A 20,736-nucleotide genomic window follows, 5' to 3' on the forward strand; every position below is an offset into this window, starting at 1 on the left:
ATTAAACTAACCATAAGATATAATTTTTCCACTAACTATTAAGATACAAAAAAATTCAAGTGAGGTAACAGGTATCACTAGTAGAAGTTTGGTTACATAAGACAACCAATTACCAAACCCTCCTATATACTTACATGTACATGCTTTTGTAACTATGCAAGCATTAAAAAATATATATAGAGAGAGATGCTCAGAAAAGCTACTTGGCATGGGGGATATGCAGACAAGTAAAAATTGGAAAAAGGAGCAATTAAAAACTTATGATTCCATTTAATGTCTTATATATATAGCATTATATATGTAAAACATATATACATATATAAAGCATATGTGCCTTATCTGCATAAAAAATTAGAGGGAAATGCAATTAAATCTTTAATAACTAAGTTGCTTTATTAAGTAAAAAAGGAAAAAAAATAATGTTTACAGTATTCTATTACAGAAAAGACAAATCGTTTAAGTTTTTATAAGCAAGGAGAAAGTGGAAGGACATATAAGGAGCTAACACTAATTCCTTCTATGGGATGAAACTGGGAGGGAAGCTTTGCTTTCATACCTTGTTCAATTGTACTATTTTAAACTAGTGGCCCAGTGCACCTATTTTAAACTAGTGGCCTGGTGCACGAAATTCGTGCACGGAGGGGGGGTTCCACTCAGCCCAGCCTGCACCCTCTCCAATCAGGAACCCCTTGGGGGATGTCCAACCAGCGGTCGGACATCCCTCTCGCAATCTGGGACCACTGGCTCCTAATCACTCACCTGCCTGCCTGATCTCCCCTAACTGCCTCTGACTGCCTGCCTGATTGCCCCTAACCCCTCTGCCTGCCTGCCTGATCACCCCTAACTGCCCTCCCCTGCTGGCCTGATCTCACCAACTGCCCTCCCCTGCCGGCCTGATCTCACCCCCAACGGCCCTCCCCTGCTGGTCTGATCTCGCCCCCAACTGCCCTCCCCTGCCGGCCTGATCTCGTCCCTAACTGCCCTCCCCTTGCCAGCCTGGTTGCTCCCAACGGCCCTCCCCTGCTAGCCTGATATTGCCCCCAAATGCCCTCCCCTGACAGCCAATTTGGTTCTGATTGGTCAGTTTCTATGCCAGTCAGCGTCAAAAGCTCCGCCTCCTAGGCAGCCATTGGTTCCTCACACTTCACTGAAGATTTGGTTCTGACTGGTCAGTTTCTATGCCAGTCAGTGTCTCTGGGCCTATCAATGGGGCCTGATCACAAAGGCGGGGCTTATCAGCAGCCCCGGTGGAGACCTGGAGAGAAATGGAGGTGCAGCTTCTGGCCAGACTGGGAGAGAGAGGCACGTGATGATCAACAGCTGCCACAGAGGCAACTTGGGATCAGTCCCTGCTTCTCTCTTCAGGCCTCTCTCTGGCCCTGATTCGCAGCCCCCTCAGCAGTCAGTGCTGGGGCATCGCGCCTGCAGCGGAAGCAGTCAGTGCTGGGTTGCTCCGGCAATCCAGCGCTGACTGCAGGACTGACTTCCAGTTGGTCGAGCCTCGGTCGTTACTGGTTGTTACAACCCAGGGTTTTTATATATTAGAATAACATAAGACTTGTAATTGAAAATAACAAAACAAATTTATGCTTGTATTTTTTGTTGTTTAAAAATACATACCTTGACCTTGCCATACTTTCGAAGGTATTACTAATATTTTGTCACAGGATGCAGAAGGCTGGATCCACCGCCAAACTAGAAAATCCGCACCACCTATTCTTCGTGTTTCTGTGCGAACTCTAGACTCGTTAGCAGCAAGGAAGTCAACGGCTCTATCCCAGACTTTCTTCATTCTTTTCCTATTATGTGAACAAAATGATTATCATCTTGGCTTATCATTTTTTTTTTCAAATATTAATAACTGAAGGTAGTGTTATTGTTAATTCTGGCTGTTCTTATAGAGTTTTTCAAAAAAGACTTAGATGCTGAACTTCACTCACCTCAGATTTACTGAATTTCAAACTTTAGAGGTAGAGCATAAGCATCAGTATTTTTTCCCCTCTAAAATTTCCACTGAACCCTGATGTGTTACTAGGGTTAAGAAAGCTGCTTTAGCATATGGCATCATAATTATTTTCAAGAAGTTATTGGTTCTCTTATTTTAAAAGCTTTGTTAACAAAATAAAGTATTTAAAAATATAACTAATAAAACCTCACTGGCCACTGTCTCTGTTTATCAAGATGAAAGTAAAGGAAATAAGATAGAAACTGACAAAAAAGAATCAGATGTAACAGAATGAGAATGACTTAGAAATCTAATTGTCTATTTTGCCACTCAAAATCAGGAAGGTAACAGAAGAGAACTTAGAAAGAAGAGTTTCAAGTACAAAAATAAAGCCTGCGCAGTAAAACAGATCTAGTTGAGAAGGGTCACAACTCTCAATATAATTTTTCACAACTACAGAAAACACCAATATTCTTATTTACTTTAACTCATAATGCTTTGAACATACCTGTCATGAGGCAGTATTAAGGAATCTCGTACATGTGGAATAGGCATGAAAGGTTGTAAATCTTTGTTTTCCTGGCAAGCTTCATTATGACTTCGTAAAACATCTGAAAATAAATCAAACACATTTACAAATGAAATCAATCACTGGTTATCATAATATAGTTTATCACATAATGACTATTCTAAAAAATAGTTTAGACTTTTTTATTTTTACTTTTTTGTTAATCCTCACTTGAGGATATTTTTTTCCATTGCTTTTCAGAGAGTGGAAGGAAGGAAGGGAGTGGGAAGGGGAGAGAAAAGGGAGGAGGAGGAGATAAAAAGAGAGAAAGGGAGAGAGAGAAAGAGAGAAATCGATGTAAGAGAGACACATGAACTGGTTACCTCCTACACATGCCCCAACAGGGGGTGGGGAGGGAACACACAACCTATTGCCCTTGACCGGGAATCAAACCCGAAACCCTTCTGTGCCCGAGCCAATGCTCTAACCACTGACCATGGCAATAGTTTAGATTTCTAAAAATACTATACCTATAATCTTTATCACCACATCATACATCTGTCTTGTTTCCTCTTCCTCTTTTGTCCAGCGATATTTCATGTAACGCAGAACAACACAAACCATCACTACACCTGCAATATTCATATATTTTGCATTTTAAAAATTTGTGGTCAATGACATTCAATAACATTCATTGCGAAAAACAAGAAAAGAAAATTCATGACAGTTTCTACAGTGATTATTTTAACTGCCATAATGAGATAATGGAATGTGGCTTTAAGAGAGTGGGTTGAATTAGCTAAATAATTAAAATATATATAAAAATTTAATATTAAACATAATCCAGGTTTAACTTAATCTCACTTCTTTCATTATGTTAACAACTGAACTGTTCTTTTTAATTTTTAAGTTTTTTCAATGTTTTAAAAATTTGTTAATAATTGCAACATTTAAATTCTAGCTATTAAGTTTTTGAAAACAAAAGAAAAAACTGTTCCACACTTTTAACTTTGCAGCTTTAAACTACAAGAAAAGTGAGTCTTTAAACTCACTAGGGATTAAACATACTATACCTTACTTTTTAGGTAAATTAATTTATTTTTGAGGGACTTGGACAAAAAAATAATCTCATAAATTCCTATTTTCAATCAAAATAGTCACATAAAATTTAGGAACCTAAATGAAAATTTTAATTCAGGTAAGTAATATTTTTAAAATAAAAAATAATTTTAATAAGCATACATACCTTGCCATATTTATAGTATTTTATTTAAAATATTTGTTATATTTTACTTTTAAAAACTAACCTTAATTTTTATATTTTCCAGTTCTTTTTTAAAGTAGATTTCTATCTATGCACTATACCTGAGTACTGTTTTCTAAACTGATGCTGACATTATTTTTAAAAACCTCGATATTATTATATCTTAGAGGAGTTTTGGATGTGATTTATAATGAAATAAATTATCAATCCTAGCATTTGGTGAAATACAGACACAAAAATTCTAAAATACAATGTATCTTCTTTGTCATCTTAACAACTTACCTAAACATAACAACAATAACCTGTGGGTGACAGTAACAAAAGCACGCCGAAAACGACACCAAAAAGACATTAGTGGTCTTGTGGACTGTAAAAACTGCACATCAGTTACATTTGTCAATTGTTCGTCAGGGCCATAGCCAACACACCTATTTAAAAATAAAGGGAGAATTTAGAAGCAAAATCACTTTTTATACTACAAAATGATCAAAGTAGAAATTAAGTCCTTTACCTTATTCCAACATCTTTCCCGTTTTCAAAAATCCACTGTAATGACATGTTAAACATATCTTCATATTCAGGACCTAAATTCTAATAAGAAAAATAGAGAACATAACTAACTATTCTTAATAATTCACATTCATTTGACTCTTATAATTAACATACTTTGCATAACACTTTATACTGCATAACAAAAAAGTATTATTCGTTGCAGAAAAGTAAAAGGAAGAAAGTTACCATTTCCCCACCACTCTAAGATAATCATGGTTAATATTTTGCTACATTCTCTTTAAGTATCATCGAAAGAGTGAATTAGCAATTTTTAAAAATGTAACACTATTTTTAGATGGTCAAATGACAAAAAATTCAGATGTGGCTATTTCATGGACATTTTCTCAAGTGAATAAAGTAAGGACGTCAAGACTCAAGAAAAACAACTGACCATATATTACTAATGATAAAATTCAAACTCCCAAGTGATTAAGTAGAATTTTTAAAAACTTGTATCCATAACTATGAGCCTGACAGCTTCACAATAACTTGAAAACCCCTTGCAATGACACTGGTGTGCTATTAATGAATATGACTGGTGTATGACATAATAAAATGTGTCAACATTTGGAAGACCTATATAACCAGTAAACCAGTATCTTCCAAATGACCGATGCATAAGTTACAAAATCTTACACAGGTAAAAAATCCATTCTAGTGCAAAACAGACCAATGGACTTTAAAGGCTAAGAATGAAAAAGTTTAGACATGGTTTCATATTCCACACTGCAACTAATCTTTAAGAAACTACTACTTATAGAATTTTAATGTGGTATCAAAGAATAACTACAATTATCTGAGTATTAAAATACTTTTCCCTGAAATAAGTCAGTCAGAGAAAGATAAGTATCACATGATCTCACTCATATGTGGAATCTTAATGAACTGAATAAACTCATGCTCAAAAATAGACCCAGGGTCATATTGTTGAACCCGGGAGGGAAGGCAGGGGAGGGTGGGTGGGAAGAGATCAACCAATGAACTTGTATGCATATAGGCATAACCTGTGGACACAGACAATGGGGTGCTGAGGGCCTGCGGGGGGGGGGGGGGGGGGCGGGGAAGGAAGGACAGAAGCTGGCTGGAAGAGGTTAATGGGGGGCAAAGGAGTACCTATGTAATATTTTCAACAATAAAGATTTTTTAAAAAATACTTTTCCCTGTTTTGACTACATTATTTGTATAAGACTAAATTTTTTTATGTATTTCTACCAAACCACAACATAACAGATCGGAAGCAGATATGAGAAACCAGTTGCCTTTTCCTAAGCTACACATTAAATAAATTTGCAAAAGGGAGTCAATCAATATGGTGGCCGTCAGGACAGCAATGAGGGAGAGAGTGAGAGTGAGGGAGTGAAAGGGGAGTATGTGGACGTGTGGTGCGGTGTGTGTGTGTGTGTGACAGATCATGCAGGAGTCTCAGGGGTTGGCAGACCAGACTGTACTAGACGGGGAACCCCTGCTATGGCTGTAAGCACTCCCAGGGCTGCTGGCTCTAGCTCAGAAAACATGCCATCTTGAAGGGGAGAGCTGCTATGACTAGGAGCCCAGCCTCACCACCACCCAGACTGACCTCAGACACCATCCCAGACACTACAGCCACTTCTGCCAAAAAAAACTGTTACCTCATCTGCAGGCCCACAGACACTGGGACCCCAGCCTCCCTGGCCTCAGGCTCCTGTGAGCCCTGAGTGCACTCCCCTCCTGCTTCACCCACAGTCCCTGTGTGGCACCTAGGCACTCTGGTGAGAGCAAAAATGGGAAGGCAAAGAAACAACCCCCAAAAGGGGGGGAGGGAGAAATGGCCAGAAAAGGAACTAAATGAAACAGTGGCATTCAATATGTCAGAAAAAAGAATTCAAAGTAAAGCTCATACAGTTCCTAAACCGGCTGGATGAGAAATTCAAGAACTTATGTAAGAATCAAGAGGAAATGAAGAATGACACAGCTACAATAAAAAAACACAATGGAAGGTTTCAACAGTAGACTAGAAGAAGCGGAGAACCAAATTAGCGAGTTAGAAGAAAGGGCAGTAAAACACACCCAATCTGAACAGCAATTGGAGAAAAAAATTAGAAAGCAGGAGGAAAGCCTAAGGGAGATTTGGGACAACATGAAACAAAGCAACATACATATAATAGGAGTGCCAGAAAGACAAGAAGAGGAATTATTAGAAAACTTATTTAAAGAAATAACGACAGAAAACTTCCCTGATTTGGAGAAGAAAGAAGTCAAAAAACTACAAGGAGTCTTAAAGAAGATGAAGCAAAAAAGACCCACACCAAGACACATCATAATTTCAATGGCAAATGTTAATGACAAAGAGAGAATCTTAAATGCTGCAAGAAACAGAGAGTTACCTACAAGAGATCTCCCATTAGATTATCAAATAATTTCTCAACAGAAACACATCAGGCCAGAAAGGAATGGAAGGACGTATACAAAATGATGCAAAAGCAAGGGACTTAATCCAATAATACTCTCTCCAGCAAGGCTAGCATGCAAAATTGAAGGAGAAATCAGGCGCTTCGCAGACCAAAAATGGCTAAGGGATTTTATCACTACCAAGCCAGCAATGCAAGAAATGCTAAAGGGACTGTTGTGAAAATAAGAAATAGAAAGGGAAGAAAGAACACAGGCATAAAGAATAAAAATGGCTATAAACAAGTACTTATCAATAATAACCTTAAACCTAAATGGATTAAATGCTCCAATCAAAAGACATTGAGTGCCTGAATGGATAAGAAAACATGACACATATATATGCTGTCTACAAGAGACCCACCACAGAACAAGGGACTCATACAGACTGAAAGTGAAGGGATGGAAAAATATTTTTTTCAGGCACATGAAAATGAAAAAAAAAAAGCTGGGGAGCAATAATTATATCTGACAAAATAGACCTCAAAGTGAAGGCCATAACAAGAGATAAAAAAGGCCACTTCATAATACTAAAGGGATCGATACAACAAGAGGATATAACTCTGGTAAACATATGCACCCAATGCAGGACCACCCAAAAACATAAAAAAAACTTCTGGAAGATATCAAGGGAGAGATCGACAGCAATACGATCATATTAGGAGACTGTAATACCCCACTGACATCACTGGGTAAATCCTCTAGACAAAAAATCAACAAAGAAACAGCAATCCTAAATGACTCACTAGATCAGGTTGACTTAATTGACATCTTCAGAACATTTCACCCCAAAGCCAGGGAATACACATTCTTCTCAAGTGCACACGGGTATTTTGAAAGACAGACCACGTATTGGGACACAGGGAAAGTCTCTTCAAATTAAAGAAGAGAGAAATCATATTGAGCATCTTCTCAGATCAGAATGGCATCAAATTAGAAATCAACTACAATAAAAACAATGAAAAAAATCAAACACTTGGAAGCTAAATAGCATGCTATTAAACAATGATTGGGTTACCAAAGACATCAAAGAAGAAATAAATAGCATCCTGGAAACAGATGACAATGAAACACAAAAATCCAAAATCTATGGGACACAGTGAAAGCAGTCCTGAAAGGGAACTACAAGCCCACCTCAAAAAACAAGAAAATTCGTAATAAATTATCTAACCCTACAACTTAAAGGATTAGAAAGAGAGAAACAAGAAAAGACCAGAGTAAGCAGAAGGAAGGGAATAATAAAGATCAAAGCAGAAATAAATGACATAGAGACCAAAAGACAAACAAAAAAACTCAAAACCAAGAGCTGGTTCTTTGAAAGGATAAACAAGACGGATGAACTTCTAGCCCAGTGGTCAGCAAACTCAGAGTCAACAGAGCCAAATATCAACAGTACAACGATTAAAATTTCTTTTGAGAGCCAAATTTTTTAAACTTAAACTATGTAGGTAGGTACATTGTTATTAACTTAATTACGGTACTCCTTCAATCGCACTGTACGTGCGCGCCCGCATGTGGTATTTTGTGGAAGAGCCACACTCAAGGGGCCAAAGAGCCGCATGTGGCTCGCGAGCCACCGTTTGCCGACCAATGCTCTAGCAAGGCTCACCAAAAATCAGAGAGAGAGGACACAAATAAACAAATTCAGAAATGAAAGAGGTGAAATAACAACGGACCCCACACAAATACAAAGGATTGTAAAAAAATACTATGAACAACTCTATTCCAACAAACTGGTCAACCCAGAAGAAATGGACATATTCCTAGAAAAATATGACCTTCCAAATCTCAATCAGGAAAAATAAAAAAACCTAAATAGGCTGTTAACTACCAATGAAATTAAAGCAGTAATAAAAAAAGCTTCTAGCAAACAACAGCCCTGGGCCAAGCAGCTTCACAGGGAAGTTTTACCAAACATTAAAAGAAGAACTAAAACTATCCTCCTCAGACTATGCCAGATAATTCAAGAGGTAGGAATACTTCTAAGCTCTTTCTATGAAGCTAGCATTACCCTAATTCCAAAACCAGATAAAGACACTACAAAGAAAGAGAATTACAGGCCAATATCCCTGATGAACATAGATGCTAAAAACCTCAACAAAATTCTAGCAAATCAGATCCAGCATTACATTAGAAAGATCATATACCATGACCAAGTGGAATTTATTCCAGGGATGCAAGAATGGTACAATATCTGCAAATCAATAAACAAGATACATCACATAAACAAACACAGATAAAAATCACATAATCATATCAATCCTATTTAATAAAAGCCCAGGGACTGAAATGGCGGAACGATCATAATGACCAGAGATCAGAATGACGGCGCTGACTGGCCCCGCCCCCCAGCGGGGAACCCCACCCTTATCGGGGACATGGCCAGCCTGCAAACTGCCCATGGCCCCTCGCCCCAGCTGGCCCTGCCACCCAGTGAGGACCCCCACCCTGATCCGGGGCCCCATCAGGGCAGGCTGGCCCCCACCTGTGCACTGGGCCTCTATCCTATATAATAAAAGGGTAATATGTAAATTGACCCCAATGGTGAACGACCAGAACAACCGCTTGACCAGTCACTATGAGGTACACTGACCACCTCTAGGTCCCTTTCCCCAGCCAACAGGCCCTGATTGCCCAATCTCGAACGAGAAACTGAGGGTGGGTGCCGGGGGACGCTGCTCCATTGGTTGCCCCACACACAGAGGGCGACCCGCGGTGGGGGGAGGGCCGGCGAGCAGGCGGAACGGCTGACCTCTTGGTCCCCTCCCCCGGCAGTCAGGCTCCGAACGCCCAATGGCAAACAGGATACCAGGGGTGGATGGTGGCGGGAGGCAGGGCTGGTGGAACAGCCGACTTCTTGGTTCCTCCCCCTAGCAGGCAGGCACTGATCACCCGATGGCAAACAGGGAATCAGGGTGGGCAGCGGTGGGAGGCAGGGCCAGCTGCAGGCAGCCAGGGAAGATGGCCCTGATTGCAGGCCAGGCCTAGGGACCATACAAAATCAAACACCCTTTCTTGACAAAAATTCTCAGCACAGTGGGAATAGAGGGATCTTATCTCAACATAATAAAAGACTTATATGACAAACCTATACTAGTAGGCAACATCATACTCAATGGGAAAATACTAGAATCATTTCCCCTAAGAACAGGAACAAGACAGGGATGCCCACTCTCACCATTCCTGTTTGACACAGTACTGGAAGTGCTAGCCATCGTGATCAGACAAGTAAAAAAAAAAAAAAAAAAAGGCACCCAAATTGGAAAAGAAGTAAATCTGTCATTATTTGCAGATGACATGATATTGTACATAGAAAACCCTAAGTACTCGATCAAAAAACTACTGGACTTAATAAATGAATTTGGAAATGCAGCAAGATACAAAATTAACACCCAGAAATCTATGGCTTTTTTATATGCCAATAATGAACACACAGAAAGAGAAACTAAAAACAATCCCATTGACCATTGCAACAAAAAAATTAAGATACCTAGGAATAAACTTAACTAAGGAGGTAAAAGACTTGTACTCAAAAAACTACAGGACACTGAAAAAAAAAAGAGATAGGGGGAAAAAATAAACAACTGGAAGAATATACCGTGTTCATGGATTGTTAGAAGCAACATCATTAAAATGTCCATACTACCCAAAGCAATCTATAGATTCAATGCAATCCCATTAAAATACCAAAGGCTTATTTCACAGACCTAGAACAAACTATCCAAAAATTCATATGGAATAAAAAAAAGACCCCGAATAGCCTCAGCAATCCTGAGAAAGAAGAACAAAGTTAGAGGATCACAATACCACATATCAAGCTGTATTACAAAGCCACTGTTCTCAAAACTGCCTGGTACTGGCACAAGAACAGACATATAGACCAAAGGAACAGAACAGAGAACCCAGAAATCTACCCAAGCCATTATGCTCAATTAATATTTGACAAAGGACGCAAGAACACACAATGGAGTCTAGACAGTCTCTTCAATAAATGGTGTTGGGAAAAATGGACTGATACATGCAAAAAAATGAAACTAGACCAGCAGTTGCCAACCGCTGCTCCAAAGGTTTCCTTAAACCAGCGGTCGCCAACCTTTCGGACCTTGGTCCGTGGACCAGTGGTTGGTGACTGCTGAACTAGACCACCAACTTACACCATACACAAAAATAAACTCAAAATGGATAAAGGACTTAAACATAAGACAGGAAACTATAAAAATCTTAGAAGAATTCACAGGCAGCAAAATATCAGACATATGTCGAAGCAATACTAGGTGTACCAGTTAATAATGCAGATTTTTTTCAAAAGATGTATGTTGATATACATGTGATTTGATATGTATGTTATATTGTATTGACAGCAAGCTTCAAAACTTCATATGTCAAATTTGCTGAAGGTGTTAACATCATAGATATTTTTACACTTAAAAATGTCAAATTTCGTGCCCCCAAAAAAAGCATTTGCGGGAAGTTTTAATTCATTACTTTATTTTGAAGAAAAAATTATCGTGTACTTTGGGAAGCTTATGGTGAACATGCTGCATCTCAAGATACTTGTGAACATTGGTTCAAACACTTTAAAACTAATGATTTCTATGTGAAAAGACAAAGAACATCCAGGTGAAACAAAAAAGTTTGAAGAGCAACAATTACAAGCATTATTGGATGAAGACGCATGTCAAACTCAAACACAACTTGCAGAAAGATTAAACGTTGCTCAGCAAACAATTTCCGATCATTTACAAGCAATGGGAAACATTTTAAAGGAAGGAAAATGGGTGCCACATCAACAGAACGAAAGACAAATGGAAAACCGAAAAGTCATCAGTAAAATGTTGCTTCAACGGCACAAAAGTGTTTTTTGCATCGAATTGTGACTGGCAATGAAAAGTGGATTTATTTTGAGAATCCCAAATGCACAAAATCACGGGTTGATCCAGGTCAACCATCAAGATCGATTGCAAAGCCAAATCGCTTCGGAAAGAAGACAATGCTCTGTGTTTGGTGGGATCAAGAAGGTGTGGTGCATTATGAGATTCTAAAACCAGGTGAAACCGTTAATAGTGATCACCACCGACAACAAATAATCAATTTGAACCATGCTTTGGTCGTGAAATGACCAAAATGTGCCAGAAGACACAGCAAACTAATTTTGCTTCATGATGATGCATCATCACACACTTTAAAACCAGTTAAAGACACGTTAAAAGATCTTGCCTGGGAAGTATTAACCCACCCGCTATATTCACCAGACCTACCTTGCTCCTTCAGATTACCTCTTATTCTGATTGATGGCACATGCACTTTCTGAGCAGCACTTCAAAACATACAAAGAAGTGGAAATTGGGTCTCTGAATGGTTTGCCTCAAAACAAGAAAAGTTCTATTGGGACAGTATCCACAAATTACCTGAAAGACGGGGGAAATGTGTAGCTAGCGATGGACATTACTTTGAATAAAGCACTTTTGATGTTTCTCTTGAAATTATCATGTTTTCTTAGATTACAAAATCCACTATTAACAGGTATACCTAGTATCTTTACCAATAACAGCTCCTAGGGCAATGGAAACTAAAGAGAAAATAAACAAATGGGACTACATCAAAATAAAAAGCTTTGTACAGCAAAAGAAACCATCAACAAAACAATAAGAAAGCCCACTGCATGGGAGAACGTATTTGCCAATGTTATATCCGATAAGGGTCTAATCTCCAAAATTTACAGGGAACTCATACAACTTAACAAAAGGAAGATAAACAATCCAATCAAAAAATGGGCAAAGGACCTAAATAGACACTTTTCCAAAGAGGACATACAGAAGGCTGAGAGACATATGAAAACATGCTCAAAGTCACCAATCATCTGAGAGATGCAAATCAAAACGACAATGAGGTACCATCCCACACCTGTCAGAATGGCTATCAACAAACAAGTGCTGGTGAGGATGTGGACAAAAAGGAACCCTTGTGCATTGCTGATGGAATGCAGACTGGTGCAGCCACTGTGGAGAACAGTATGGAGTTTCCTCAAAAAATTAAAAATGGAATTCCCATTTGACCCAGTAATCCCACTTCTAGGAATATATCCCAAGAAATCAGAAACACCAATCAGAAAGGATATATGCATCCTTATGTTCATAGCAGCACAATTTATAATAGCTAAGATTTAGAAACAGCCTAAGTGCCCATCGGCAGATGAGTGGATTAAAAAAACTGTGTTACATCTACACAACGGAATACTACACTTCTGTAAAAAAGAAAGATCTCTTACCATTTGCAACAGCATGGATGGACCTGAAGAACATTATACTAAGCGAAATAAGCCAGTCGGGGAAAGATAAATATCACATGATCTCACTCATTTGTGGAATCTAATGAACAACATAAACTGATGAACAAAAATAGATCCAGAGACAGAGAAGCATCGAATAGACCATCAAACTTCAGAGGGAAGGCAGGGAACGAAGGGGGGTGAGGGGGGCGGGGAGGTAAGAGTTACCAATGGACACAGACACTAGGGGTAGAGGGCATGTGCTGGAGGGTGGGAGTGCCGAGGCGAGGTCAATGGTGGGAAAAGGAGACATATGTAATACTTTAAACAATAAAGAATTTTTTAAAAATTGTCAAAAAATGTGAAATGCCACTTCTCAATTTTTTGAAAAATGTATTTTTCATAAAACTGCATTATGTTAAAATGTAATATTATTTCAAACAATTATATAAATTTATTTGTTTTGATTTCTAATATGGTAATTATGCATCTAAATATAAATAAACAAATAAATAAATGCCTTTTTTTTCCTTTTATTTTCCATATTAGATGCCCAGTGCATGAAATTTGTGCAGCTGGGCCTGGAGTGTGTTTTTCTAAAATAAAATTGGAAGATCTTAGGGGTTAGGGGAGACAAAAAAAACCAATCTATGTTTTTTCAATATAATGCTATGTATTTCCTAAATGTTCCACCAGAGGGACCTCTTAACCTTTCATACAAACAACTTTTCAATCTGAAAAATGAGTAATAAAATTCTCAAGATATTGGGGGAGTTAGAAAAAGAGCGGTTAATTTATTTAAATTAAGTTATGTTTATTTAAATTTCCTCTAAAGGAGAAGGTGGGGAAAATAAAAACAATGTAAAGAATCAATTTTAAGAAAATAAAATTTAACTGAGGCTTACTTATTCTCTCATTTTACTAGATTAAACATTTACTAATACTATACTGATAACATTCCCAGTAGGGATCGGGCCTAAAGGGGCAGTCGGACATCCCTCGAGGGGTCCCAGATTGGAGAGGGTGCAGGCTGGGCTGAGGGACACCCCTCCCCCCGTGCACGAATTTCATGCACCGGGTCTCTAGTGTTTTATAAGCAGAACTTATCTTGCCAGGCATTATTACTTAGGTGTAACTAATACCAGGATTTTCCAGATGGGGAAGATAACTACAGGCTATCTGTTATTTGAAAAAAAAAAAAAGTATAATTACTTCCTTATTATTTATAAATATTTTAAAAATTGTTGCCAATGTAATTATTAAATAAATGAGAAGTGGTTTATATATAAAATCATTTCAATGGAATATTATGAACCCAGAAATAAACAGAGCTAAACAGCTATATGCTTAAAGTAGTAAAACTACAAAATTTAATTTACATTTATTTATAACTATAAAAGTTATGTACTCGTGAGTAAAAACTAGAAAATGAATAAGTGATTTCTGTTTTAATATTGCCTTAAAATATTATACAATAAAATTATACAAAAATAATTGACAATTACTGTTATGTTATAAATATACTAGAAATCACTTTGTGTATAACTAAAAATCAAACAAAATTCATAATCATTGCTCTAAAACTAGAGAAGAAAAAAACCTCTGATGAAAAAGCATCAAGAGAACATACTTCTAATTACAATGCATGAATCAGGATTAGCTAAAGCACAAACTACAGTAGTCCCCCTTAACCTTGGTTTGCTTTCCTCAGTTTCAGTCACCTGCAGTCAACCACAATTCAAAAATATTAAATGGAAAATTCCAGAAATAAACAATTCAATAAGCAATTCCTAAGTTTTAAGTTGACTGCCATTCTGAGTGGTATAATAAAATCTCATGCTGTCCCCACTCCATCCCATCCAGGATGTGAAACATCCTTTTGTTGTGCGTTCACAATATATACACACCCTGTGGATCACTTAATAGCCTTTTCAGTTATCAGATCAACTGTTGCAGTATTACAGTACTTGTGTTCAAATAAAATTATTTTATTTAATAATGATCCCAAAATACCAGAATAGTGATGCTGGAATTCAGATATGCCAAAGAGAAGCCATAAAACGTTTCCTTTAATTAAAAAGGTGGAAGTTCTTGATATAATAAGGAAAGAAAAAAATTGTATGCTGAAACTGCCAAGATCTACATTAAAAACAAATCTATCCGTCAAAAGTGTGAAAAAGGAAAAAAGAAACTCATGCTAATTTTGCTATCACACTGTTAGAGAGTGGGAATTTTTGAACATGCTTACTACTACCATTCCAGAGAGGCCATGGACTATGCCCCAGATAGAGTTGTCAGTGCTGACACCAGGCCAGGCCTTGAGATACGGTCTCATGGCCCCTTCCCAGCACGTAGGACTTCTTTCATAGAACACTGTCAGCTTTCTGAAGAACAGGATGACCCTGTGAATAACATGGTCGTCAATGGCATGATCCTGACGTTGCTTAGGAAAAACTGTTTCGTCTTGGGTTACTTGCTCTGCAAAAACAGATGTGGTTAATGTGCTTAAAAGTGGTCCTGCACAAAGGGTCGGGGCTGCTCTCTGGACTCCCTGCGTGGAGAAAGGCAGAGCAGTCGCCGGCTGGCTGGCTGGCCGGCCAGCCGGCTAATAAAGACTCTCTAAATTTTAATTTGGTCTGGACTCCAGTGGTCGTTCACTCGCGTTCGCTCCACAACAACACCTCAAAATGCAAAAGTTATAGCCACAGTGCATAATAAGTGCTTAGTAAGATGAAAAAGGCATTAAATTTTGGGTGGAAGAAATGAACAGAAAACCTGTTCTGATTGATGGCAATGTGTTGTACCAGAAAGCATTGAGCCTATATGAAGACTTTATAGTGATTCTCTGAAAAGAGTGACCGACATTCACATAACTTTTATTATAGTACATTTTTATAATTATTCTATTACTAGTTATTGTTGTTAATCTCTTATTGTAAACAGGATCAGCACTGTATACAGGACTTTCAAAATCCACAAAACAAGATTAATATGGTTATCCATGAAGCTGGAGATATTGCATTGATTTTCCTTTGTAATACATAGGTTTTTAAAAAGTATTTTTGTATTCATTTAGTTCCTTTCAAAGACTTTAATCCTGCAAACACAGGCACTACAGCAGACTTCAAAGACATATTTTAAAATTCAATGAAATGTATACACTTTAGTTACTGGGATGTGTATATATGAGCTTCAACTTGTATTACTTCAATATGCAGAAAATTATGACACTTTTGCATCCTTACATAGAATTTTGAAGTCTAGACTATACACGTTTGAAATAATGTTAAAAGAAATAAATTTCCAAGTTTACTAGTTGTATATTTCAAATATAAAAATTTTAGCCCGGCTGGTGTGGCTCAGTGGTTGAGCATCAACCCATGAACCAGGAAGGAGGTTAGGGTTCGATTCCTAGTCAGGGCACATGCCCAGATTTTGCAATCCCCAGTAGAGGGCATGCAGGAGGTAGCCAATGATGTTTCTCTCTCATCATTGATTTTTCTATCTCTCTCCCTCTCCCTTCTTCTCAGAGGGAGGGAAGGAGAAAGGGGATGTGGGGAGGGGGAGAGAGAAACATCGACGTGAGAGAGACACATTGATTAGCTGACTCCCGCACATGCCGTGGGTCAAACCTGCAACCCAGGTACATGCCCTTGACTGGGAATCAAACCTGTGACCCTTGGTGCTTGGGCTTATGCTCTCACCACTGAACACAAAACTGACTAGGGCCCCAAAAATGTTTATTTTAAAACCCAAGTCAGATGCTTTAAACATGGATTACAGTTTCAAGGTACAAAAATAATACTGTTTCTATAAAAGACTCAGCTCATTTAAAAAAATTTAGTAAGAAGGGGAAAAGAAACTGCTACAGGGTAAGTCAAGCAAATATTAAAACCTACTGAGGACAGTCACAAAATGGACAAAATACATGTTAATAATAGCAATGTGGCTTTCCAGTTAGTAAACATTCTGGTTAATTGTGAAATGATATATGCTATACATCAAATGCCACCTTTTAAATTAATTAAAATATGACACACAGAAATCAATATAAAAGTGAATATAATTTAACTCTTGATCATTCAGTGGGAACTTGATCTTTCATCTCCAAGAATAATGGAAAGAACAGAGTCCTCAGAATCAAGCAGACCTGGGATCAAATCATGACTCCATTATTGACTTATTTAAATTAACTGTTATGTTTATTTAAATTTCCTCTAAAGGAGAAGGTGGGGAAAATAAAAACAATGTAAAGAATCAATTTTAAGAAAATAAAATTTAACTGAGGCTTACTTATTCTCTCATTTTACTAGATTAAACATTTACTAATACTATACTTATAACATACTATATATGTGCCCTGACTGGGAATCGAACCAGTGACGTACTGGTTCATGGATTGATGCTCAACCACTGAGCCACACCACTGAGCCACATTAGGGGCAACCAGGCTGGCAGGGTAGGGCAGTTAGGGGTGACCAGGCCTGCAGGAGAGGGCAGTTAGGGGAGACCAGGCTGGCAGGGGAGGGCAGTTAGGGGCAATCGGGCCGGCAGGGGAGCAGTTAGGCGTCGATCAGGCTGGCAGGGGAGTGATTAGGGCAGGCTTGGGCAAACTACGGCCCGCGGGCCGGATCCGGCTGTTCTATCCGGTTCTCTTGCTCTCCCCTCTGCTCCTTTACTTTGAATTTATATTAGTTTACACAAACACTCAATCCATGCTTTTGTTCTGGCCCTCCGGTCCAGTTTAAGAACCCATTGTGGCCCTCGAGTCAAAAAGTTTGCCCACCCCTGGGTTAGGGGGTTATCAGGCTGGCAGGCAGAAGCTGTTAGGGGCAATCAGGAAGGCAGGCAGGTGAGCGGTTGGGAGATTGGAGAGGGTACAGGCTGGGCTGAGGGACACCCCCCCCCCCCCCGTGCACAAATTTCGTGCACCAGGCCTCTAGTTTTATTTATCATATGAAATATTTATACTGATACTAATTCTAGGGGGGGAAATGTAAGACTAGAAAAAAATGGACCAAAACTAGTGGTTAACCTTAGTGGTAAATTTGAAATGCCTTTATTTTCCTTTTATTTTCCATACTAGAGGCCCAGTGCATGAAATTTGTGCAGCTGGGCCTGGAGTGTGTTTTTCTAAAACAAAATTGGAAGATCTTAGGGGTTAGGGGAGACAAAAAAACCCAATCTATGTTTTTTCAATATAATGCTATGTATTTCCTAAATGTTCCACCAGAGGGACCTCTTAACCTTTCATACAAACAACTTTCAATCTGAAAAATGAGTAATAAAATTCTCAAGACACTGGGGGAGTTAGAAAAAGAGTGGTTAACTTATTTACTAATACTATACTGATAACATACTATAAGTTGGGGGGAAATTTAGCTTACACCTATAGAAATTCTACACATTCTTTAGTTTATTTACTTCTGAATGAAAGCAATAACTAATTGTACTGATGGTGAAACCATAGGACAAATACATGAAATGTACAAATTTCTCTCAATAAAGCAGAATGCCTAAAATACGCATACCTACTATCATCACTGTTTGATAACAGTTTAGTAGTGACATTCTTCCAATTTATGCTGAAACTTGAATAAAATAGCTAGGTTGTACTAAACTTCTCATTCCAAATTAGAAATTAACTTGGCAACATATAGCAAAAGCATTAACAAAGTTCATGCTCTCTGAACAAGTAATTTCTTTTCTAGGACTATTTCCTAAGGAACTGATCAGAAAATCAAATACTATATACAAAGATTAAGAGTGCCTTTATAATACTACCAACACATGCACACATACACACACACACACACACACACACACACACACACACAAAACAGCATACAATGCAATTCTATAAAGAAATTATTATCAAGTGTTTTAAAAAGAAACACATTTCAAAAACCTGAACATGGGAAAATGTTTATACCGTAACTTTAAGAAAAAAAATCCTATCTAATAAAAGAGTAATATGCAAATTGACCATCACTCCAACACACAAGATGGCCGCCCCCATATGGTCAAAGACGGCCATCCCATGTAAACACAAGATGGCTGCCACAAGATGGCCGGCAGGGGAGGGCAGTTGTGGGCGATCAGGCCAGCAGGGGGAGGGCAGTTGGGAGGGACCAGGCCTGCAGGGGAGGGCATTTGGGGGGGAACTAGGCCTGTAGAGGAGGGCAGTTAGGGGTGACCAGGCCTGCAGGGGAGGGCAGTTGGGGGGGACCAGGCCTGCAGGGGAGGGCAGTTGGGGGCGACCAGGCCTGCAGGGGAGGGCAGTTGGGGGGACTAGGCCTACAGGGAGAACAGATGGGGGCAACCAGGCCTGCAGGGGAAGGCAGTTGTGGGGGGACCAGGCTGGCAGGGGAAGGCAGTTAGGGGTGACCAGGCCTGCAGGAGAGGGCAGTTAGGGGCAATCGGGCCGGCAGGGGAGCAGTTAGGCGTCGATCAGGCTGGCAGGCAGAAGCTATTAGGGGCAATCAGGAAGGCAGGCAGGTGAGCGGTTGGGAGATTGGAGAGGGTGCAGGCTGGGCTGAGGGACACACACACCCCCATGCACAAATTTCGTGCACCGGGCCTCTAGCTTTATTTATCATATGAAATATTTATACTGATACTAATTCTAGGGGGGAAAATGTAAGACTAGGAAAAAATGGACCAAAACTAGTGGTTAACCTTAGTGGTAAATTTTAAATGCTTTTTTTTCCTTTTATTTTCCACACTAGAGGCCCAGTGCATGAAAAATTCGTGCACTGTGGGAAGGGAGGGTCCCTCAGCCCAGTCTGCTCCCTCTCACAATCCGGAAGCCCTCAGGAAATGTCCTACTGATGGCTTAGTCCCACTCCCCAGAGCCTAAGCCGCAGTCTGGCTTCCCTCTGTGGGAGGCGACCAGCTGATAATGGGAAGGCACCACTGCCAGCCCCTGCAGCCGCCAAGGTGTTTTCATCAACACCAACTCCAGTCCCTTCACCACAAAAAAATGACAACTTTCTTTAGGCATTTTCAAGGTGTCTCTGTCATAGGATATGACATTTCTTTCTTTCTTTCTTTCTTTCTTTCTTTCTTTCTTTCTTTCTTTCTTTCTTTCTTTCTCTCTCTCTCTCTCTCTCTCTCTCTCTCTCTCTCTCTCTCTCTCTCTCTTTCTTTCTCTCTTTCTTTCTTTCTTTCTTTCTTTCTTTCTTTCTTTCTTTCTTATCCTTACCTGAGGATATGTTTCCATTGATTTTTAGAGAGTGTGGAAGAGGGAAAGACAGAGAGAAACATCAATGTGAGAGGGACATTTTGATTGGTTGCCTCCTGCATGAGCCCTGACCTTGGCCCCGGCCAAGGAGGAGCCTTCAACCTAGGTACATGCCCTTGATCAGAATCGAACCTGGACCCTGCGGTCCACAGGCTGAAGCTCTATCCACTGAGCCAAACCTGCTAGGGCAGGATATGACATTTCTTAGCCCCTCCAGCAGCGGACCTTTGTTTTTTCCTCCAGGAGTGAGGTGGAAAAACCCTAGATCACCTTCCTGGATTCTTATTACCCAAGTTACCAAGAACACTGAAAGTGGCGGCGTACCAGGAGCTTAGCCAATGAGCAGTCAGAAAAGGTGTTTCCTCTGCAGCTCACCCGCAGAAGCGGGACTGCTGGTGCGCCGCAGCTGGAGCAGGCGCCCCTGCCTGTGTCCACTCTGGGGCTGCCCAAGCCGGCGTGGTGCGGCGGCTCAGGCAGGCCTCCCTGTCTCTGTCTCCATCTTCGTCTCCATTCTGGGCCTCACCTGCGCACA

At 39.5% G+C, this 20,736-nt stretch overlaps 1 protein-coding gene across 1 annotated transcript in view; it reads right to left on the reverse strand.

Annotated features, from left to right (window-relative positions):
- LEMD3 (LEM domain containing 3) overlaps positions 1 to 20,736 on the reverse strand; it is a 79,494-nt gene that overhangs the window by 7,665 nt on the left and 51,093 nt on the right. The window contains exons 5-9 of the mRNA XM_080662720.1: positions 4,229 to 4,308; positions 4,000 to 4,145; positions 2,984 to 3,085; positions 2,454 to 2,556; positions 1,621 to 1,799 (exon numbers count right to left, since the gene is read on the reverse strand). Coding sequence (XP_080518846.1) covers positions 1,621 to 1,799; positions 2,454 to 2,556; positions 2,984 to 3,085; positions 4,000 to 4,145; positions 4,229 to 4,308 — 610 coding nt within the window. The remainder of the gene's footprint in view (positions 1 to 1,620; positions 1,800 to 2,453; positions 2,557 to 2,983; positions 3,086 to 3,999; positions 4,146 to 4,228; positions 4,309 to 20,736) is intronic.

The sequence above is a fragment of the Plecotus auritus genome, assembly GCF_963455305.1.
Source record: "Plecotus auritus genome assembly, chromosome: 3".
NCBI classification, from domain to species: domain Eukaryota; kingdom Metazoa; phylum Chordata; class Mammalia; order Chiroptera; family Vespertilionidae; genus Plecotus; species Plecotus auritus.